We start from the raw sequence: 25351 nt of genomic DNA on the forward strand, positions 1-25351 counted from the left end.
GTTCCTTTGGCTTGTCCATTACTGGTACCATCTCAGTACCAGCCTTACTCTCTGGTCTTTGTCCTTCACACACCAGCATGGATTATACCTTAGTGTCATATGTGTAGTTGTCATAACCAAATCAGAACAAATAGCATATTTTGTACAGAATATTTAATGCAAAAAGGAAGCTTGAGGATTTTTAAAACCTTGCTGGGGTGTGAAATGGTGTGCCCTTTCAAAAAACATTAAAGTCACTATCTTCTGGACAAATCGTGAAACAATGAGTTCTGTACAGAGATATCACCACCAGGTACTGACTATAAGATCACTTTTTTCTAGAAAACACCAAATAAATACAAGCAATATATGCAACATAAGCTGTTGTCAGCTACCTATTCTAAATCATACCTGTGAAAATACAAAAGGGCACATTGTGAATACTTAAAGAGTAAAGTGCTTTTAACATCGAGCAAGTGAATGCAAATAGTGTACCACAGGCAAATATATATCCATTTTGGACAAAAGAGTCTCCATGCAATTAGGCAGCAGCAATCCTCTGCATTCATTTACAATATTAAACTAGTATATATTACTTCAGTCATTCGGGGTTTAAAGTCAGGATACAGTATGTACGCTTTCGAAACTCAACTAATGCTCTACATTAGCATACATTTTGAGCATTGCTACAGCAAGGTGGGGTTTTGGGGGTTTTTTTGTTGTTTTTTTGTTTGTTTGTTTGTTTTTTGTTTGGGTTTTTTTAACCTTTTAAGAAGCCAAACCTTTGGTAGTGTAAATGCAGCATACACTGAAGATACCACTGAACCAATATGAGAGCTCATTATGCAGCTGACAGGAATGGGAAGAAGAAGAAATCAAAAGCGAATTTAATGGCTTTATGCACTGTGCTCCTCCAGTCATGCTCTATTTTCACATGCCTCCCTGCAGGTAAGAGTTTAGACATGCAATTCAAGCAAGTGATTGCTTTCAGTTCAAAGACAGGCCATTTACTGCCTAGACGACCCTCCAGAATTGTGCTGAATTCAATTATACTTCCTTGCCTCAAGTTCAGCAACACTTTTTTAAACTCATTGCTTGCCTTCAGCACAATATCTTTGGTTATATCATCCTCCTCTATAGACTTGGTTCCATTTTTACTACTGAAAGGCATGCCCACAGTTATTTCAAATTTGTACCGATCAAACATTTTCATGTGGCAGTTATGCTTTGTCAAATACTTGAGACGACACAATTCTTCTTCCTCCAGCGTAACATTCTTGGGGTCACAGAGAGGGTAGATTTCACCATACAAGCATCTCATCCAATCCCCAATAAAAAGCGGAAGCATATTTATTGCAGATTCTGCACTATTGTCGATTTCTGTCACGCGCACATATTTGAACCGCCCAGTCCATGTCACTCTGTGTCCTTCCAGGTGACTACATAAAATCTGAGTACGTGCCATATTAGTCTCCTTCCACGACCGGGGCCCACAGAGGAAAGCATACTGATTCCATGTCAAGGTAGAGTTGTAAACTTTCATTCCCTCTGATCGATACACATAGAACCAACAGAACAACACTACAGCTGTAATCCACACCAGAATGAGTTTCACGATCGAGCTGCGAGTGAGGGATTTAACCATTTCAACTACAGAGAAGTTAACTTTCGTCCACCATCGGAAAAAACCAGAGTCACTACAATTTTCATGAGCTCCAGAGACACAAACCACTTAATGAAATGGATAAGACACATCAGTGCAATGCCTACACCTAGCACTGGGAGTGCAAAGAGAAACAGGAAATAACCAATTGATGCACGAACGAGCCCAATGCCAGAGGACTCCCGCAGAATGACCACAGAGAGTTCGCACCACATAAAGCAGACCAGATAAGGGACCAGGTAGCAGTAGGTGCCTTTAAAACTCCGTAGTTGTGCCATTCTAAAGAAAAGATAGAACAAGTACAAAAACAGAAGGCATGGGATGCTTACATTTATCACAAAGAAATGGCCTACAGGAACAGTAAAGAAGGTTTTACCTAGGAATTTCAGGTAGCCAAAATTCCCAGGTATAACCTGCAGTAGGGATAAGCAACCTGCTGCTATCTCAGTCATTAACGCTCTTCGTGTGTAAGGTTCTGCACACGTGCTTAAACTCATGTAACTCGTCACTGTGAAGAAAACTGAGACGGTAGCTAACTCTGAGCATGGTATACAGTCTTTGCTTGCTATAGGGAAGGAAAAAATGACAAAGAATACCGAGAGTAAAAAATAAATGTATGGCTCTAAGTGATTCCACCCAAAGTTCACCTCAGCTTGCTCAACATCTAGGTTTGGTTCAAAACGAAGCAGTAAATCAGTCAAAGCACGGAAGTTTTCCCAAGCCTTACTGTCCTGAAAAACTTTCAGTGTGCAAATCACCATAGAAATGAAGGACAAATAGAATATGACTAATGGAATAATAAAGGCAAAAAAATCAATTGTCAGATTACTGATAATGAAGAAAAAGATGAGAGCATTTATATGGTGTGTTGGAACAATGGTAGACAGCCAATGCATTCCCGCCTTTGATGCAATATCTATAAGGTATTCTTTAATTTCCATAATGGCATGAAGCGGATATTTTACAACCTGGAAAGAGAGAAAGAAGCATTTTATTTATGAGCAGTTTTGTGTCTTTACATCACAGATATTCTTAGCTGAAGCAGTAGCAGTCAGTTGTCTAACCTCAGCTGACATGAAAAGATTTATATTTCAGATGAATGTTGCCAATAAAATGAGATTACTTTGTTTGAGATTATTAGCTCTATTTTGATTAATTCAGTCAGATGAAGCTCAGAGGCGATTTTGATTTCAGGAAAGACGTATTTCATTACCTTTGACACATTTAATTAAAGGGCTTCCTAGTCAAATATTCTGCTCTGCTAACCTCATACTGAAGATAAAGTACATGGCTGCAGTCCTGTACATCTTAAGTCGTTACTTGAGCTGTGAGTACTGTAGCTTTAAAGCACTTAACTCTGCCACTGTTCTGCAAGGATTATGCTATACATGCTGACATGGATATACACTACAGGAAACAGTGCATATGAATAATATGCACTTACAGGAAGTCTTTACAGCTGTGGTTTATCTTTGAAACAATTCTTCCCAAGCATTTAGGAGTGCAGCTATCAAAATCTGGTTTGTAAGCAGCAGAAATATCTTTAACTATAATTATTACATGTCTAGGGATTCTTTTAACTCCACAACAGTAACTGTACAGGATCTTAAAATTCTACCTATCTTACGTGGCATTTTCCAATGCAGTCACCAGACAACAGGGGAACTGCTGGATCAAATCCTCTCCCTATGACCAACCACACACTTTACGTAGGATCAATAAAAAGGTACAGATTTTTCAAACACATATTCAAATATTGCACCTGCACATTAGATGCTGCAAACAATCATCCTTCCCCCATAAAAAAAGACAGTTTTGATGTTTTCCCAGAACTTATGCTTTTATATTAATTAGTTCAAGGGAAAGGCCAAGAATGCTTCTCCAAAGATCTATGCATTGTGATGAAGTGGGGTAACACACACAATGACTTGGGCATAAGCTTATTTATTAGCAAAGGTATCCCCGTTCTTCTTCGTAAATGCATCTCTCAGAATATTAGTGATTCAAAAGATTGGAAAGACATACCCCTCACTGCCCGCCCCCCCCTTTTTTTTTCACCCCTACCATATGATAATGGACAACAAAATGACAACAATTACAACAAAAACTCTCACGTCAGCAGCTAGAAACCCCCTACCTTGCTTGAAATTTATACCAGTATTGAATGCCTGCACTTTAAATCAGTATAGAAAACCACTAACAGCAAGTTCCACTATTCTTGAATTCCTTTGTAACAGAACCTTTTCACACCTCAAGGCTATGGATAATTTTTCCCACCTGCTTGCTCCTGTTTAAATAAGAAAGATACGAAGCATATAATAACATCTACAATAAAAATACGGCAGTTGTGATAGGGACATTTAAATCCTCACTGAGATGTAATGAAGATAGATTGCCCTCTTCCAGGGAAAACAATTATCCCTTTCTCTTGAATATATGACTCATATACATGAAACTGTAAACATAGATATGAAGTCAAGTCCAAAAGGAAATTATAGCAACAATTCTTGTACTGACCTATATAGGCTAAACATCAGCTTTGAGAGTCAAGTGCAAGTCACCTCTGGCTTGTCTGAAATGCGTAAGTTAAGAGCCCTTCAACATAACCTGTTCAGTATTGCCTTTTTACCTTCAGTCGCAGAGGTAACTCTTCAGGAGTCTTCCCTGCCAATTCATCATCTTCCTCTTCCTGCATAATCAGGTTAGATGGGATGATTCCCTTTGCGTACTTCTTGGTAATTTCAACAAAGTCATCCAAAGCAATAAATTTTTTAGCTAAAAGATAAAATGAAGCCTTTGAGTAAATAATATCACTGCAACACTGTACTGATTATGAGTTGGAATATTAATTTTCTTTCCTGGTATTAAAGAAGATCTACTCTGGGCTTCAAAAACTGAACTACCGATAACAGAGGCTTACCTTGCAACTGTTTCTGAGATCTGTGCTGAAAACAACAAGCTGCTTGTGCCAGCAATCATAGAATCATAGAATCACAGAATCATTAAGGTTGGAAAAGACCTCTAAGATCATCAAGTCCAACCGTTAACCCAACACCACCATGCCCACTAAACCCTGTCCCTAAGCGCCTCATCTACACGTCTTTTAAATACTTCCAGGGATGGCGACTCTACCACTTCCCTGGGCAGCCTGTTCCAAGGCCTGACCACTCTTTCAGTGAAGAAGTTTTTCCTAACGTCCGGTCTAAACCTCCCTTGGCGCAACTTGACTACTCTTGACTACTCTAAATCTTGTCAGACAGCAGATAAATTTCTTATACTGAAGCAGAACAGAGTGAGTGAATGTAGCTTATCTGCAAGTATTCCAAGGAAAAAAGACTACTGGATTAGGTCACACAGTTTTAAATCATAAGCTATTATATCTTTGGTAACTTCTTGAGAGAAATCTTTAACTAGCAGCCACACTGAAAAGAAAGAATTGTACAGGAACAGTACTGAATTATCTGTATGTGATTAACTGAAAAACTGACTTCTGATTTGGCATTTAACAGTCATTTTTCTGAGTTCAGAAGTTACAGACATAATTATGGGAAATGCCCAATTATTCCTATCTACAAGACTAAATATAGATTACTTACAGTGTATTAATTTAATATGCTATGTGGCTATACAAAGGGCCTCCCCCAAACTCTATCAACTGTGATCTAAAACAGATAGCCAGCAACAAAATATACTTTGCTCAGTTACACACAGAGACAAAATTTATCACTCTGCCCTGGAAGATCCTTATTCACTCCTGCAAGTAGAAGCGAGGCAAGAGGTTATTTCTGAAAACTCTACAGATGCTGCAAGACAGAATACGATTTATACACTGCTTCAAACTCTTTTCACAGCCAGTTCCTTACATTAGCATGGATTAGCTAGTTTCTATGGTAGACAAGTTTGATGTCATTTGTAAAGGAGGATAATTAACAGCAACTTTTTTCCATACACTAAAGCAAATGACATTGCTGTAGGTATGAAAGACTTTTGAATGACAAAAATCTGTAACACACCTCCTACACAGTAAGTTTAGCTAGTCAGCTGACACAAAGATATGAAAGCTGGCCTGCTTAATACTAGTTTAAGATTTTAAAGACAAAGAAAACTGAACTGCTTCACTGAGTTTAAATTCAGAGGTTTAATGGGTTTGAGCCTATTAATTTTTTAATTTTACAAAAATGCTACATTTATGGAAGTTATATCAGAATTTAATACTGAAAACACTGTAGATACAGAACAAAATAAAGTATTTGTGTCAAGATATCTGCTACAGGAAGAGAGGTGTTAAAAGAGCTCAGTAGAAAAACAGTAGCTTACCATCTATCTTTTGCTTTAATCTCACAACATGGATGTTGCCTTTTGCTTGCCCTTTTACTTTTTAAATTTTTTTTTCTTCGTTGCATGAACCCGTATGTCCCACAAAATACCATCTGGCATGCCTCCCAAGAAACAAGAAAGGATTTATTTATTTTTGCTAGCTATTCGTGTCATTGACAGGCTGTAAGGCGACACTGCTCGCACAAAGAAATCAGTGAGACTCCTTAGCTGTCTTTGGTGGGGTTCAGATCAAGCCTAATACCAAATGTGTCATCTAAATTTATTCTCCTATTGGGACGAAAGTGGTAAGATAATCTTTTTGGTGTGGAATCAGCAAGCGGACATGGTTAGAACCTCACAAAAATTCCTTAACGGCACTTTTACAGGACCATGGGACATCCTGAGAAGGAAGGAGTTATGAACTTACTATGTATAGAAGGCCTATGAAATGTAATGACATGTATACTCTTAGGCATGCAACAACTGTCCATTGACAATGTCAGCTCTAATCTTCTGTTTAGACCTCCATTAAGGATACCCCAGATCACATATCTGCAAACACATATCTGGCTTAAAAATTATCTTCCAAGTATTGTCATGTATTAAAACTGAAGGAAGAATCTCCTGCCGGCAAGATAAATGGAGAAACTCAGTGGATCAGAGAAGTAAATGCTGGAGAGCAACAGCTGTCTTGTTCATCTATGAAAAGATGAAAGCTCTCTAGAGAAGAGCTAACAGCTTAACTCCTACTTTAAGTGTTTGATGAAAACTTTTCATTTTTAAATGTTAGTAGTATTTTGTCACCCAAGTGTCTCTTAAATTGATACAAAAAGCATATGTTGTAGATTCTACTTTATTATTCATAGATTTTTTTTCTTCAATTTGGTTATGACAAATTCCCCTGCCTCCCCCATCCACCGTAGAAAAAGGAAAATATGCACATCAATTTCTGCCTACGCTTACATGTACGTTCATTTACTCTCCTGTTATTTTATCTGCTATTTAAGCCTTCAAAAAAAAAATTTGCCAGTTCCTTTTGTGACGCTCTTTGAGTTACTGAAGAATCTAGAATAAAATGACTCGCTTTGCACTCATGCTCTATCAGCACGTGCCAGTTCAGCTAGGAAAGAATACTAGTGTCATCCATTAAGCACCAATGCAACATAGCTCCAATGAACCCAGATACAGCTGCATTACGATACGATGACCAGACCATGAAACACAACAGTCTTATCCCTGAAGGACTATTTCTAGCTTTCCAGAAGTGGCAAATGAGTCACAAGAACACCTGTGACCTACTCTCATGGAAGTTTTGATAGGATCACAAGCTTGGTCTCCAAAATACTGTTTCTCCCTGTCACCTACTCCTTCACTTACATATACTGGCACGTGTCCCTCCTCCTCTTTTACTTCTGTGAAAGTTAACATAAAACTGAAACACTCCATTCTTAGGAATGTTACTTTCAGAAGTCACCTGTGTAATGAATACAATCCTTGAAAGTAAAGGCCAAACTGACCTAATGAAATATAAATCTAATCTTTCAGGGAGTTTAAACCTGCAATCCCCCAGATTTGGCTCACTAATCCCCATATGATGCTTTATTTATACATATTCTCAACTATAGATGTATTAATAAATAATATGCTTTGTGACATTGAAAAATGCTCTTCAAGAACTGATCTAGATTGCACGTGAACTATTTCATCTGACCTACTCCATTTCAAGAAAACGAGATTTTCCCAACAATGATGAATCTAACCTTATGTTAGATAATGTTCTTGAAAAACTACACATGCTGCATTGTTTATAATGCATTTTCTTAATTTAACAATTTGACTTTCCTCCTGAAGGCCCGGCAGCATAGCAGCATTTCTTAGGTATGCAGGGCTAGGGAGAACTTTATTTCAAGTCCAAGCCCCCACCCCCACCATAACTTACAAAACTCACAAATTTGGGTCTACAAGTCTGACCCTGTGTGCGTTGAGTGGTTTAATTCTCCCCACTACATGAACTAAGCTGCCCCTAAGTTATGAAAGGAGTATCTTGGTGCACCTTTCCTATATCAATCTTGGACAAATATGAAAAGACAAACATTAATTATAAGGGAATGGCAAACAGAAGCAAGGCAAATAGAATGAGGGATCTGTCTGCATTAAATGGTTGCATAATTAATTCCCTTATTGTAATCAGAAAGCTTACTACAGTTTAGAACTAAAAAAAAAAATTATTGAAAGTACAAAAATTTTTTTGCTGCATAGACTGGTAAGTGCTGAAAGGGCAAGAATATATTAACAAAAGACATGCAAACTCCTCTTAGTATACTAATCACTGACAAGTTGACTGTAATGGTCATGTCTTCTGTGAGTTCACATGCAGATCGGTTATTTACCTTGCACATATAATAAATTGACACTATCAGTTTATAGCAATCCAAACTTGCTATACATTCTTACTCTGGCAGCACAAAATTGCTTAGCAAAACAAAATAGAAACCAAAATCACAGGCAAAGATTGAAAGCAGCAGCATGCACTCACATTCACTGCTCACTAATCGCTCCAGCATTCTTCTCTGCTTCTGTATCGACTTTGGGACCGGGCCAGGTTGCTTCTCACCATCTGGTTCAATAACAGAAGTTTATGGAAAGTCAAAGCAGTCCATTAAAGTGATCAAACAATAACTGGAATGTTCTTTAAGCTGCAATATCTGGAGAATGGTATTTCTTCAAAGTCAGGAAAAGACAAATATACATATAAACAGGTAAGAAGTGGCTATATAGCTTTCTATATTCCTATTACTATATTAGAAAAGGGAACAGCATTGACATAGCTAACACATACTGCTGTAATGATGGAGTGAGACAGGTGTCTTGAAGACTGGGTTTGTAAATTGAAATATCTAGTAATATATCATCAGGATGACTGTTAAGGAAAAAAGTCAAACACAGCAAAGCCATAAAAGATTTATTTTCCAAGGACAGCGAGTGTCTAATGAAGATATTTTTAATATTTGGTCACTCATATGAGTGCTTAACTGAATCACAACCTACAGCAAGAGTTGGCAGGCCTTTACGAACTAACTTTATTGGTCCAGAGAACACAGTTATTAAAAGAGAGTTAGAGTCATTAACACTGTTACTTTTCCTTAAGTAGATCATGCATTTACTTTTATCTCATGCCTGATTGTTTATAAAGCCCTTTAAGTTTCCAGCTGTATTCTGCCTGTAAGGATATATTTTATCAATACCATAAATCAGTTCATAAACAAACCTTCATTGTCAACTTGCCCAACATTTTCTAGTAGTTCAGAAACTGCCAATTGCTTCTTCTTTTTTGGGTTTAATTTCCAATACATGACTAAGGCAGCTTTCCTCACAGCTCTCTCCAAATCAGTCTCAGATGATAATTTTTTCACTTCTTGCTCGTTCTCAGAAGTGATGCCTCAAGAAAAGAAAAATACATTAGGTACTATTATCCCACACTCATGCAGAAATGACAGATTTGCCCACAATTTATTTTTCTCAGTTTAGTCTGAAACTTCTCAAGTTTCATTCACATCTTCACCACCTAAGTAAATTACTCAAATGCCCTTCTGTGCCCATTGCTTATCAAAATCTAATCACATTGCTTAAGTTTAAACTGTACTTCAAAGACTGTGCAAGACACTAATTATCCTTATGTCTTGGTTCAACTTTTGAAGTACAGCAGTTCAGGCAAAAGATGCTGCGGATATACATGTAAAAAACACAAACAAGTTACATGGTAAATAACATCCTCTGCCTTTTTTTTTGTTAAAAAAAAAAAAAATTAATGAAAGGTTGTTTTTTTTTTTCCCCTTTAAATAAGAGTTCAGATAGTTGGCAGACAAGAGGAGACCATTCCAAGCGTGGGAAGGAGCATGAAGAAAGATGTGAATCTTGAAGTGGGGGAAGACAGTGAAAAAGATCCATTAGGAGAGAGGTTGTAGAGGGGCAAAAGAAAAACAACAGCAGATATGTAGGTGGTGTGTGGTTATATATGACCTTCACGGTCAAAGAAAAGAAGCTTCAATGAAAGGTGGGGAGGGGAAGAACGAGCATGAATTCCATGGAGGAATTCAAGCAAATAATTAATATAAATGCTTTTATGAGCAATATCAGTAATTAATGCTTTTTAAATTACCTATTTGAACATGCTGTCAGTAGCTACTCACACAATTTTGCCATGAACATTCCCATCGTATTTTTAACCCCTCTTTTCAGTGTTAAAATGGATATAGTATTATTTCAGGTAAAGTAGGAAGCGCAAGTCTCCGAGAACCCATACCTCTTCTGTCTGCCAGACATCTACGCAACAGTTTGACAGCTTCTCTTCGGCCTTGCTTAGCAGCAAGGATGAACCAGTCAACCGCACTACAATTGTTAAGTTCTTCATCCTCCTCTTCTGCTAATCTTAAGTAGTGTTTCCCCACCTAGAATAAGCGGGGAACAGAATTCCTTCAATTACTGAAATACACTCTACTCCCTCTCTTTCTCTGTCTCTCTCCTCCCACCCCCTGGAACTCAGCTAGAATAAATTCTCTCTGAACAAAAGGTCAAAACATTTGCACCTAGCACTAAAGAACATAGCTGTAAGTCAATCTTCTGCAGAGAAAAATCAGTTTCCAGAACTGGAAGCAAGAAGGAATTGCAACACATTTGGCCAGGTCAGTGAATTCGTTGCCATTGATCTTTTGAGCATCTAGCAGGATCAGGTAAAGCTCCCGGTGTTAAAAGTTTTCTTGAATTCTTTTCCTCCTATAACAATGGTCAGACAACACTGCTAGCCTCATTTTAGAAACACAAAAATTAAGTGTAATAACCTGGTGCCCGAGACATTCAGAAATTCAGATGAATGTTAAGTTACTGACAAAGGTCCTTGACATAGAAGGAGGCTTCAGCAGCGAAATCCCCAACTCGTAGCAGTTTAGCCACAGCAAGTCAAAGCAAACTCATGATTAATTAGTGAATGGAATAAAAGTAATACTGCTTAAGCATCAAGCAATTTCAGTGATATAAAGCCTGTAAAAATTATCCTATTTAGGATTACAGAAATTATGGAGCAGTTGCCCGTATTAATTGTTTTACAGATAAGAAGAAAAATCACCTTTTTTCTTCCTTCTATAAAATTGAAATATATGGTAATATACTAGTAAATATATTTATATAATAGCACGGAACACTTCTGCTTATCATACCACAAAGCAACAAAATGTTAAATGGCAGAAAGGGGCCAAAACTACTGGACATTTTATCCGCATGCCCGGAGAAGCTGGGAAATGCTTTTGCTTGGTTCACTGCACTCCCTCTCTCCCCACTGTTACTTCAGTTACATTCTAGGAGTAATTAATGCAATACCTTAAGAGTATAGCTCCGTAAGTCCACAGTATTATCTGCTGAAAAAAATCTGTTTGACAGTTTCTCTGAAACTTTGCCTTTGATATTGCCACTAAAGGTGACTAAAGAAATACCTTTGAAAGACACATTATGCCCATGTAGATTAAACATACTGATATCATCAAAAAGATCTTTTTCTTACAGTAAAGGCTAGATCTCCAGTCTTGCAACTGGTTTCATACACCTAAGTGGGTGCTCCAACAACTTCTACATAGATAGTTACTGGGTAGACATCATAGTGATTAAACCCACAGTACATACACAGTGAAGCTATCCAAACCCATACAGAAATAAGAAAAAAAAATTGGACTAATTTTTTAGACTAAAGTCTGGACTAAAGTCAGAACTAAACGATGATTACGTCATGCCAGAGTTTAACAAGCAGTGCACAGATACAGTGGCAGACCAAGAAAAGAGTATATGAGACAAAAAAAAAAAAATTAAAGTTTCGGCAATTGCCTGGTAATTTATCACCCAACTGCAGATGTACCTTCAGCTATTTATTTCAGAAAGGAATTCTTGAACAAGTTACATGGTAAACAACATCCTCTGACAAGAACAGCTGCTTCTTGAGCATGTTTATACTTATAGCCATTGAGATTTTGAGCAAAGCTTCAAGAGCAGTAGATGCAGCTCTTTTAAGTTTATAAGGATCTCTTGGACATAAAAATTCTCAGCACAAGAAAGAAATGGACCTCCTGGAGCGGGTCCAGAGGAGGGCCACAAAAATGATCAGAGGGATGGAACACCTCTCCTATGAAGAAAGGCTGAGAGAGTTGGGGTTGTTCAGCCTGGAGAAGAGAAGGCGTTGGGGAGACCTTATTGCGGCCTTTCAATACTTAAAGGGGGCTTATAAGAAAGATGGCGGCAAACTTTTTAGCAGGACCTGTTGCGACAGGACAAGGGGGAATGGTTTTAAACTAAAAGAGGGTAGATTCAGACTAGATATAAGGAAGAAATTTTTTACAGTGAGGGTGGTGAAACACTGGAACAGGTTGCCCAGAGAGGTGGTAGATGTCCCATCCCTGGAAACATTCAAGGTCAGGCTGGACGGGGCTCTGAGCAACCTGATTGAGTTGAAGATGTCCCTGCTAATTGCAGGGGGTTTGGACTAGATGACCTTTAAAGGTTCTTCCTTCCAATCCAAACTGTTCTATGACTCTATGAAATTCATACTGCAACACAAACTAGCAGATTCTGGCATTAGTCATGTTGCACAAGGCTACTGCACAAGCAAAACAATAGCATAACACCTGTTTTATGATAAAAGTGGTTTTTGGCTTGCCTGTAGGATTTTTTTTGTATTGTTTGTGATTTGTTTGTTTTGTTGTTTGTTTTTTTTTTTTTTTGAGGGGGGGAATGTTTTGGGGAGGATTTTTTTTTTTCCCCTGAAATTCAGCATTAAGATTTAATCATCCACCCCGTCAAAAAAAAAAATCCACAGAACCCACCCCCAAAATCTGAGCAACCAGAAAATATTTTCCCTTTATTTTGATTATAAAATGACAAGCTTTTTTGTATATGTTAAAAGTTTTGGTAGCAAAAAAAGACCACCTCCAAGTCCCACAACAAACATCAAGGCTTTCCATGAAATATTACTGGAAGGTCTACCAGCTCCCTCCGAACAAGCCCCATGCAACAGCCACCTTTCACTGTCATAGCAAAGCTCCTACATGGAACCACCTGAAGATGGCTGCAAAGCTCTGGCCTGCAGCAGTCAAAGGAGGAAAAACTGATGGGAAAAGGAGTTAACCTCAGATTTGTCATTTAAGCAATCAGGGATTATCTCTTTCCCATGAGCTAAAACTGTGAAATGAAGTCATAGTTGGTAACGGCTTAACACAGATCTTCATACTGTACTTCTCCAAAGGTTGCTCTCATCTGTGGGCTTTGCTAACCGAGGTGGTTATCTCAAGCAGTCCCCTTGCAGACATCCTCCGGTTAAAGACACAGAGCTGCCTTTTCTCCATTACCGAATTCCAGCTGCGGGTGTTTCGTTTACATAATTGCTGAACAGTTATTTCTCAATAAAGAAACTACATAAAGCTACGGTAATACAGGTTGACAGCCACTCAGAGTGCATTTATTTCCATAGTCATTGCAGGGTTATTTTTGAATAAACTCATAGTAATAACTACAAGCCAGTGAACCAAGTGATTTCTTGTGTTTGACTTCGTGATTATTAGCACACAGCACAACAGTGCCATCTCAGCTTCTCACTCGTACTCCTACAAAGGTAAGAAATAAAAATACGTTTTTTCTAACTGATTCTAAAGGGACGTATTCAACAATAGGGAAGAAATATATTTTTTAGGGTTTTAAAAACTAAAAGTTAATTCCCTCTCCCCATGTCACAAGAAATTTGATTGCATAGAAAAGAAATGACTGTATTTGGGGTTCCTTTTCAGGCAATCAATTCATCCTGAGTGCATACTGAAACAAAATTGTATGCTGGATCTCTTTACGACAAGAAACCCATTATTGTGTGGGAATAGAAAGTGTACACACTAAAGGAAGGGAGTGAAGGCGGAATGAATTGAGAAACATAAAAAATTATTATTTATATACATACATATGCACACATCATAGGCTTAGATCACATAAAGTATTTCTTACTCAGCTGGAAGTTATATCCTGAAAGAATATTTATGGGGTTTGCTTTCTTTTGTGGTGGAGGAATAGAGCCAAAACGTGGATTTTACAGCAGCGATTCCCTCAAGGCTAAAGCTTCATCCTCCACAAAGCCACCAGCTGTTTCAAAGGTGAGGAACTTGTTACTGTCTCGGGTTACAACTCCAAGGACAGCCTGCCCCTCAAACAAGTTGAGATGGAGTGAGGAGTGAGCCTGGCATTGCCGTATTTTTTTTACCAGCTTTAAAAGTATTTCTTTCCCATCCCCACCTTTTATTTTTATTAGCAAAAAGAGTGGTGATCCTTGGGGAAAAACCCAAATCTCTAACCAGCATGTAGGAGACCATAACCACTCCCTTTTGCCATCAAAGCTGAAGCTGGAAAAGAATGCTCGAATAAAACACTAACCAAGTTAAACACAAATTAAAACCCTTCTAAACAATTTTAAGCTATTTATACTAGACCAATACACCAGACAATGGAATGCAGCTGAAAACTGGTACAATTTTTTTAAAACCTAAGGGACACCTGAAGTGCTAACACATACAGGGACAGACTGCCATTATTAATTCAATTGTATCTGCCATTACACAACTAAACATAGCTAATTTCAATAAATACCAAGGGGCTTCTTTTCCAAAATGTGTTAATTCAACAGAGAAATGGTATAAGAACATCAACCAACCTCTGTTCCTGCTAAAGCACCTCAATGGCAGTTTCTTCCACAGAATCCAGCCTAAGAGTCCTGGTGTCTTTGTATGTAGTGCAGCGCTGAACCAACAGCATTTAATAGTCCCTATCTGCACACCTCCACAAGTAACTCTTCGGCACATGCTTTTAAAAAAAAGCAAAAGCAGTTCTGTACCTTCTCTACGCTCTCAGCCTACCCTCCCTGTTTTCATATGTGTCCTAAAGGCTTACTCAAGAGTTTGGACCTGAAGCCGGTAACACTCCCAAGCAAGCAGCATTTCTCAAGGCGGAGAAACCATCTGGCATCACCTTTCTTTGAATAGTTTAAGATTAAAACAGATACAGTTCAACTACAGAAGAGAGAACAGTTCTACAGCAGAGTGTGCTATTTTTGGAATTAAGAACAAATAAGACTGGACAAAGAGCATATAAAATTACCTCCGTTTGTGCTTTTGGTTCTCCAGCTTTGGCCCTTTCAAGCAGTTCCTCAAAGAGCACTTCAGGTTCTTCCTTCATGCCCTCTATAAATTAATTTGATAAAGAAAACTGTTTACTAGCAATATTTGAAAGTATTTCATAAATAACTGCTATATGTGGTTGAAGAATTAAAGGATTAGATCTAAAAAATTCAACACGAGTGTTTTGCAAGAACAGCGGAAATTAACTCATTACAATATTTACACTCCATCTGAGTGCTGTACTTCAGCTATTTACCATTATTTCTTATTTGGTACCTGCCACAGGATGACACATACAGTTTACAGTTTCTCATTTACTTCCAAAGGATTCATTTCTTAATAGAAGAATATTCATTATGATAAATATGAGCACATGTGGAACATGTAGTATGGATCAGCTTTTGTACTATTACTATACTTATTCTTGATAGCACTTCAGTCTTTCACCTGGCAGCCTCTTTATTTAGTAGCGAAGCCTTTTCAAGAGTTTTGAAAAATTAACCAGCCTTTAAAACATGTCCAGTATATTTGAAAGCTCAGCTCCTCAGTCTCTGGAGCACACAGAAACTAACAATGATTACACATTATAGACTTTACTGTTTTGTGTCCAGTTCCACACTGGCACCTAGCTTTTTTTCCTTATTTATCTACTGCACACATACAGACTTAAACAATTTTTTTCTTCACAAGCATCATATTGCTTCACCAGCCAATCATAAAGAAAAAACCTTGAGATCTTTATCTGACATCCAGTGTTTGTAAATAACATCATGCTGCGTGCTACTTGATGAATGAAGAATAAATTTAATGGAAAAGCTGACAAAGGCCAGAACTGCTACTTTTTATGAGAAGATTTCTCATAAATCAGTTTGGAAGAATTTTAAAGAGAAAAATCAATATAACTTGTACGCTTTAAGTTGGGTAAGCACAAGAAAGGACAACAGACCACTGATTCAGAATAACAGTTGACCAGCCAGCCTAAACCCATGGTTAGAAAGGAAGATCCAAACTCAACAGTAAGCACCAAAACTTGACCTGTACGTACCACCTTGCCTTGCAAGGTCACCAAACACACCCTGATGCTTGGTAGCTCTGCGCTGAGGGTACAGACAGCATGAGACAGTACAGTTAGGAAACGAAGTTTCCAAACGTAGGAAACCGACTGAGAGAAACTTTCTGGCATCTGCTCAAAGTTACAGATTTCAGCCTCTGCCTAATTTGGGCAGCAATCATGCGAGAAGCTGGTAAGCAGCCCCGCTGCTGAGGTGCCATTTAGTATCAGCTCTTTTTCAAAAGGTGGGAGGAAGGAAGGAATAAACCCGATTCCAAATAATCTCCCGAAGAACAGGGCTACTTACATTCTTAACATCCCTGGTACCAGGACTATTTCCAAACAAGAACAGGCTACAAGCCAAGGCTTTCATTAAAATTAACAAGAGCAAACCATGAAGTAAGTTTTCTCCTTCACCATGCCACAGTTTTGTCTGCCAAGCTCCACTTGGAAAAGTACTAATGCCAGATTATAACATGTTGTCTGGCTAAACAAGGCACGTAATGAAAAATAATTCTCATTTAGCACTCGGTCTTTTCAGAAAGCTGTAAAAATATTATTGTAAAATAGGCAAACACATCCCGGCAAAATTAACCACTTAATTCCTCGCTCTGATATATAACCAGCAGGATTGAACTCTAAACAAAGTCAGAAGCCTGTTTTCCAGATGGCACCACTCACACCAACAGACATCACTCAGGGGCTTTCTGCTTACAATAAACAAGAAGTTAAAGGAAAGAGCATATTGTTTGAAAGAAACATAATATTCATCCATCTACCCCACCCAAATGAAAAAAGCTGGGCAAAGCAGTACTTGTTTCTTCCTGTGCTTTCACATTCATTAACTTCTTCTGCATCAAAGTTTCAGCAGCAACAGTCTTGGCTATGGATTTTTTTTTTCTGTTCCGGGTTTTCTACATGCCAAGATGAGACCACCACAAACATTTCAGTATACTCTGGATAAATCAATATAGGAGGCACTATTCAGAAGTTAGTGTTTGATAATTAAGTGGAATTTATACACACACACAAAGCAGCAAGCTATAGAAAGCAGTTTGCTAAACTGATAAAAGCCCTAATAAGAAGAGTGGTGCTCTGGCAGCTTATACAGGCGAAGTGGCTTCTTTTCTCCCTTGCTCCACTTGCCACACTTAGGAGCATGGCATGGCTCTGACCCCTTCCATCTCTTGCTCAGATCAATGTTTGTTAGATAAGGACACTTACTACAATAAAAAGCTGTAAAGCATTCTCATTTTGCTTCTTCAACATCAGAATATAGTTACTTTATTGTAATCACATTGCAGATTAACACGTAAATAATGTTCTTTGCAAAGTTGGTAAAAAAAAAAAAAAGCAAAATTAAAAATGTGCAGCCTTATGGTCCAACTACCACCTTCACTGAGAACAGAAAATAAAACGTGCTGATACTGCAGCAAATGTGTTGAAATGTTTGTTCGAACAGAGCTCACTGCCAGGGGAAAGAAATGCTTTCTGCTGTTATTTTCAACCTACTGCCCAATCCCTTCCGTCCAGTTATCACTTCTATGTATTCTCACATGTGACCTATAAATATAAATAAAAGATAGTTAATTAAAATTATGTCTGTGGGTTGTGGGTTGGTTCCGTAGTTGTAGGGCAAGGGTGGAAGAGCAGGTTGTGGAGTGTTTTGGAGATCAAATTTAGAATAGCTTAGTATCATAGTGTTCCCATAACTAGCAATGTTTTTCCTTTGCTTAAAGGATAAGCAAGAGGATAAGTAAAAAGATAAAGCAAGAACAACTCAAGTTTCGTGGCTGCCATATCAATTTACTTTCTCATGAAGTATTTAGGTCAGATTCTGAAGGAAAAAGGTCCAAAACACAGTCAAAGTGTGTTTTGGAACAGGGATGGACAACACACACTTTCTTTCATTTCAGCTCAACACTAGAACAAATACTATACAAGAGTAAACGCACCCACCATAAAAATACCATAAAAAGTGGTGATCTGTAACTTATCACCCTTGTTCTTAAGTGTGTTTTTAGTCAGAAAATGTCTTGATGTGTATTCCTCCCACATAAGAGTACTGCAATGGAAATGCTGTCAGTAGAAGCTTTTATTTTCCAGCTTCGCTAAAAACTCATGTCTTTCTAATGTCAAATTTTACTCTGTCTTGAATACAAAAATTTCCAGAAGAGAAGAACATTCATCTTACAATACTTCATGTATCTTTTATGACAATTAAAATAGACTTCACTAGCTGTTGTGTGTCAGATACATTTATATAAGCCAATGAAGTCTATCAGTTATTCAAGGTTCACAAACACCGCAGTCATTCAAATGAAAGCAGGCAAGTGAAAGCACACAAGTTTTAGGTGGCATGTAGCATTCATATAAGAAACAAGTTAAGACAGGACAGGGACATGAAAGTGTGGTTAGTACTTAATATTTGGCTGTAGTTCCTACTCTGCCACCAAGACCCTGTGTAAACCTTAGTTCATCACCAGGCTGCTCTGTGGTTCAGTTCCCAATTTAGTTAATTCTACCTTCACAGAGACAGGTCACTCAACAAATTATTCAGTGGATATTGGAACAATGACATTATTAACAAAATTTTAATGTTTTATTTTTATTATTCTGTGTGATTAAGTCTTAAGCTTAAGGTATGAAATGATATGGTATCTTTAATTTTCTCAGTTCCCCTCCAAAAAAAAAAAAAGTGGAAAAAACCTATTTGTGATCTGCAAAGAATTAAGCAGATATAGTTCTGAGTCTGCTGCGTTTATGTCCTTATACTACAGAAAGCATTTAAACCTCTGAAGGGCTACAGAAATATCCACTTTTGAAATTCAGGCCTTTCATTTAACATGTTAAAGCTGTCACTTAAAACCTATTTTATTTAAGCACTTATTAAAAAAGACTCAGTACAATGAAATTGATAAAAACCTGTGTGCATTTCAGTCATATACAGCATTTAGAAGAGTAAGCTAAAACTGTGTATTATTAGCTGATAGACTTCAAAAGGTGCTATCAAAACATTACTAGAGTCATTTCTGTTTACTAGTAAAAAGTATGTTTTACAACTCCAGGAAAAATACTCAGAATATGGAACTCTAAACACAGCTGTTTATATAGGTAGGTTGTAAACAGGCTGATGAAGACTACTATTTACTTTCTGAAATTTTACACGTTACTTGGCATATTGACTACATAAAGTAAGATTCCAGCTTTGCTGCTATAGGCTTAAATAGAAATTTAGCATTCATTTCAGCACAGGCAGGCATTTTTACTGTTTCTGTTAGGTAGAAATAGGAAATGTTGCAAAAGAAAACATTTCAGTTTTTTAAAGAATACTATGCAATACTATGTTAAGATGCAATTATTGTCCCTTACCTCTGAAATTTAGCAATTAAATTGACAAAAAGGCAGTTAATCCATACTAGGGGATTAGTCCAAGTGAGATTGCAAGGTATCAGTGCTTAAAATTTTTAAGTCACAAAAGGAAGATGCCATCATTGATTAAGTAACATGTATAAGCCTCATCTTTGGACTACATCAAGGATTAAACCCCAACAAACTCTTCAACATTCATACAAGGTTTTGAAGAATGGACTTACACAATCTAGATAAGAAATCTTTTCAATGCAAAAGATTTTTTAGACAACCAGAGTACGCTGTGGTTGTCATAAGATTTCCTTCCCAGTATCAGTGATGGACGCAACAGATTCCCAAACTTTCTAATACCCTTAACATACACAACCGAAACACATCACGTGTGCATCACTGTAGTTTGGCTGACTTGTTGCAAAGTGTCTGCTGACATATTTAGCAAAATGTTTTACACACGATTTAGACAAACATTGTTTCAAAAAAAATAGCATGTTCAATTACACTGTGTATGACACTTCCATTCATGAACTCTAAAATATTTAAAGGCACATAAATAATAATCCTTTCATGTAAGGAAAGATTTTTAGTTGTATGTATACACACAGACACCTACCACATAAAACAACCTCAATTTTCTAAGTGCTCTTCTAACCACTAGGAATCACTGCCTTCCTTAAAAAACACAAAACAAAACAAAACTATTAAAGTTATTTCACGCAGAAAGAGTCAATAAAGTGCATGTTGAATAATAAAAGTGTTTGTTGATTTACTTTCCTACCAACACAAACACATTCAAGCTCTCAGCAGAGTGGATTTACCCAGAACAAGGGAGTTTTAGCACCTTGCCTGCTATTATCACCCCCTGGCCAGGTGCACACAGCTCTTTCTTCTTAGGTCACAGCTACAGCACCCGAACTCCGGATAAAACAAGACAGTAAAGACCATGAACATGGAATACCAAAGCAAAAAAATTGGTATTTTAAAGGATCACTATCTCTTATGCCTTTTGAGCTTAAGATCTTATTTGTTCATGCAGTTATTGGGGGCCAGCCCCAAGACAGTTATGTTATCATGCACAATAAATAATTTTTTACACAAACACAAGCCAAGTACTTCCAAGTGCTTTGAACAGTGGAAACCCAATGAGAACAGGGTAAAAGGAAAACTGAAAGCAGTTTCTCAGACAGGAAGCAATAATGAAGTATTCATTTGAAATATGTAAGTTTAAAAGAAATTACAGGTTTTACAAGTGAATATTAAAGCTGCATGGAAACTCTACTGAACAAAAAATTAATGCATTAAGCAACACCCACACTAAGTGTACGAAGGAAACCTGTATAGCATACACACTTTATATGATCACGACTACAAGCATTCATTTGGGCTCAGAAAAGAAAGTGACAGGGATGTGCAGGAGGAGGAGGAAAAAACCCATGTGTTGGGGAGAATAAAGGATTTGAGATGACAAGATACGAAACAAGATTTCTGGATTGGCCTTCCCATTTTATTAGTAGAGCTAGTGTTCAGCAAGTGACTGAAAATAGTCAGGAAGAGTTAAGCGTACGCACAATATATCTGATACGTTCAGTCTTAGCCAGTGGTAATGCTTCCAAGCTCACCAAATACACCTAGAAAAGTACATAAACATTTTTACCATTTCATGAGAAAATTTGACAGTTGCCGCAGATGAAAATTGCTATCAAGGTGGCCCAGCAAAGTGGGCCAAGCAATGGTAAGTAATCAATTTCACAAATGATCTTGCAAATTTTAGCATTTTTTAAATAAAAGACCTTAAATGCAGTTTCCTTGATCTTTTGTTGGAATAAACACAACTAAGACACACTGAGAGAAGTAAGAACAGCAAAAAGGCCAGAAAACAGCAATAATGACCTCAAATACCTCCCAGAAAGTATCGCATTCAAGAATGGTATCAAGATAAGATTTTAGATATATTTAATAAATAACTTCATGAAGTAACTAATCAGAGAAACCGAAAGACAGAATACAATTTTTGCTTCTAGTTGAGCAGTGCACAGAACCTAGTTTAAGAGGTTAGTGAGCCACTCCATAGCAGCAAGTCAGATTTAGTACCCAGATAGGAGTGTCAGAAGCAAAAAATCTGCTACAGTCGTATTTAAAAGCAAAGCCAGATTGGAAAAAAGAGGAGGAGAAAGAAAGTTCTTAGAAATAAGAATACATCCTTGTAAAGCTAAGGTCATGCCAAACCAAAGAAAAATAGAAAAAACACGAATTTAAAACATATACCATGATAGATGGTATGCCTTTTTCAAGCACACAAGGATCAGCAAGCTTAGCAGATTATGGGTCCTACAGACAGTTCAACAGCAACTGACTATTTGAAAAACAGAAGGCTGCAGTAAAATAGATCTACTAAAACATGGGTTTTTTTCCCTGCCTGGGAATAGCGTTGAGAAGTTCCTGTGCAGCAGTCTCAAACATCTTCTTTCAAAAAGAAGCTATGATTTCTTTTAATCGTGTTTAAAACTGTAGTTTCTCTTAGTTGCTTATCCAAGTGTTCTATTGAACTATATACTGCAGTGTGTAGCCTCTCATTGAAAACTGAGAAATGGAAATCTGCAAGTACGATACCAGAGAGATCCGTGATAATAGAGACCATTAAATCTGATATCCCTACAAGGCAAATACAGAGAAGGAAAAAAAAAAAATCATAAGCCTGTGGAGGAGGCAAAAAAAAGATATACTGGGTAAAATCAGCAGATCTTGTGTAAAAAGCCTTGACATAAGACATCCCTGAAGGAGTCAAAGGGTTGGAGGACAGGCAGATCCAGCTCATATTTCTATCTCCAAAGGCAGTGAGTAAAGCTTCTCACAGAAGTCCTCTAAACAAAGGTAGGCTGTTACATGGGTAAGAAAGAGATTCAGAAATAAAAAACAAAGAATAGAAATATACAGCTCTCTTTCTCCCAGGGGAAAGATTATCAGTTTAGATATGCAGGGATATACAATAAGGCCTATATTATTCAACGCATTTGTGTGAATGAAAAAAAAAAGGGGGGGGCCTAACATGGAGATGACAATGTCTAATGTTGATTCTATGTTATTCAGGCCAAAAACACACCTCAGAAGCGATTACTACAAAAAAAAAAAAAAAAAAAAACCAACCAAATCAACCCAAAACAAATCCAAACAAAACCTGCAAAAGAATTTAATGACTGATTAAGTGGTAAAAGGCCAGATGAAATGCAGTAAATGCAAAACAAGAAGACACCTTATCATTGTACACACAGTGATAAGCTCTGAACTATTACCACTCAGAATAAAACCTTGGAGTTGTAACACACTTTTTTGTGGAAAAAAAAACCAAAACAAACCAATCCTGCTCAGTGCTAGTAAGACACTATTATCAGGGCTTTTCAACCTGGGGAGAAAACTGAGAAGAATGGCACTAGACATATGAAGAATTTGCAAAATGGAGAAGGTAAACAGAGAGACTATTCAATGTCTTACCAAACCCAAAAACTAAAGGGCATCAACAGCTTAAAAGTATTTGGCCAATGCCAAATGAGTTTAAAAAGCAATGGGACAAACCAAAGGTAGGAAAAAAAAAAACAAAACAGAAAGCACTATGAAATACAAAGATCTCGCCACTAGCAAGGAAGTCTCTAGGCTGCAAGGTGCTAAAGAAGAACATTCTGAGAAGGAAATAGCTGCCGTTGAACACCTTTAACATCTCAGTAAAATACGAATAAAATCAACTAGGGACAGCACTAGCATTGCATTTAGAAAAAGCTCCCTGACTGTAACAGGCATGCTGTAAACAATCACGTAAAGGATTCTCATGAAAAAGATAACAAGAATCTTGAACCTGGAAAAGTCTGTCACCATTCAAGTTCTCCCATATTAACACTGAGCATTGATAGCAACTTCTGTGATCCTTCACACAGAATTCACAAACTGTAACACTCCAGTGTTAGTTCAGGTAGGAGAGAGGAAAAAGCTGGATGGCATCCAGAGGAAGAAAAACTGCGCTTTGTGTTTTCATTAGCTTTATCCAGTAAGCTCTCTACTTAATGTAAGCGGGGTTTGTACTTATAAGAAGTCACAGGATGTCAAGCATTTCCCTCAGCTACATGTTATTAACTGACAAGAGTAATTTACATGTTTGATGAAGAGTAGTATGGAACAAGCTTTCATCCACAGGTCCTTCCACCAGCTAAATCACTGGGGTGGGAGCAGGGAGGGAAGAATGTAATCTTTGACATTAGATCTTCTCCCACACATGAACGAATTCTCCTTATACCATGAAGTGTAGTGATGTCTGAACCAATCTTTGTCACACAGCACTGTACTTACTTGAAGCTTCAGGCATATGTCACTTAACTGCTTTAGCAAGAAGGCCTTACTGTAATTGAATCTGAAAGGAAAGTACTGCCTGAATTACAAAGAAAATTACTTGCTTTTACTTTGAGAGGATACTAGTATGAATAACCTATGTTTGCTGCTCAACTCCACTGCTCCCACCATGCTCCACAAGGCAAGCTGAACAAACAAATGCATAGGTGGAGACAGACATGACACAGAAAAGACAGATACAGGATTAGTTACCGTATTTGAAAAAGCCTCTTCCATGACTTTCATTATGATGAACTTAAAGCTCGATTTTTATTTTTAGAGATTTCCACAAAAACATGCCTCTGAAGTGCAACATGTAAAGCTTATCCCATACTTAATATTAAGATAATAAAAGTGCCTAAGTATTACTTGCAGATAGAGTCAAACTGTTCTACTGTCGTTAAGTTCAGAGTTATAACTGCACTCTGTGCCACAAGCTTCATCAGGGAAACTAGAGTTTAATATAAACTGTAGCTATCTGACCCAGCACTGGATTAGCTTGAAAAAGAAACAGCTAGTAGCAGCTCAAAAACATGCTATAAATCCTGTCCCAAAGGAAGTCAGGGTGGCACACAGAAAGGATGCGTATCACTTTAATTATTACCATAAACATCCACAAAGAAAGTCAGGTTGCTGGAAGCCAGTCATTTTTCAACGTTCATTTTTCATCCTCAGTTTGCATTTAAGGGCCCCAAAATGTGTTCTCTGTCCCCTGGATTTCAATGCTTTCTGTAGAATAAAGTTAAAATTAACTAAAAGAGAAAAAGCATCGTTTGGCTTCTTAAAAACCAAGCATCCAGCTGCTAAGGACAACCCACCTGCAAAAACTCTGTATTTGCAGACTGCTTTGAAGCGTTGGCATCTTTTGGCTCTGGCCAACTGAATGGGATTCTCAAACCACTGCTCTAGGGGAATTCTGTCTCCTACTCCTCAGCTTTCATCAGTCTTGTTCTCTATTCCTCCAATATTTACCTTTGCTAGGGTTACAGTCAGAAAGAGAAGCTGTTATAGCTTCTTATAAAGTCAGTAGAGGTCTTGCTACAGAGTTCAAAACTAAGATAGGACTGTGTTGTAATCATCTGGTCTTTTTGGGCTACTTAAAAAAAAAAAAAAAGAAACAAAGCATGACTGAAGCATCAGAAATAATAGCCTGTCACCAAAGTGAAGCAGTTAATTTATGCTGGAAGACAGAATTAATTTGCTTTAAGAAGTTCGCAAATTAAATACACTAGCTATAGAATATCATTTTCTTGCAGATTCTCAGCAATAGCTCATTTGTAAATACAAAGAAAACTTTACAATGTTTAAATCTTAAGATTTTATAACAGGTGGGAAGCAAGCAACAAGAATGCATGCACATATAAAGTAAATAATGCAGGCATATTTGTTCAAGCAATAAATAGTCAA

The 25351-nt window shown here is 37.5% G+C and overlaps 1 protein-coding gene across 1 annotated transcript in view; it reads right to left on the bottom strand.

Annotated features, from left to right (window-relative positions):
- Window positions 1–820: 820 nt before the first annotated feature.
- Window positions 821–25351, bottom strand: part of WFS1 (Wolfram syndrome 1 (wolframin)) — a 33352-nt gene continuing 8821 nt past the window's right edge. Inside the window, 7 exon segments of the mRNA XM_009586479.1 lie at window positions 821–1665; window positions 1668–2610; window positions 4272–4417; window positions 8496–8576; window positions 9228–9398; window positions 10263–10407; window positions 15131–15213. Of these exon segments, the coding sequence (XP_009584774.1) occupies window positions 821–1665; window positions 1668–2610; window positions 4272–4417; window positions 8496–8576; window positions 9228–9398; window positions 10263–10407; window positions 15131–15213 (2414 nt within the window).

Source organism: Fulmarus glacialis, unplaced genomic scaffold, assembly GCF_000690835.1.
Source record: "Fulmarus glacialis isolate BGI_N327 unplaced genomic scaffold, ASM69083v1 scaffold11361, whole genome shotgun sequence".
NCBI lineage: Eukaryota > Metazoa > Chordata > Aves > Procellariiformes > Procellariidae > Fulmarus > Fulmarus glacialis.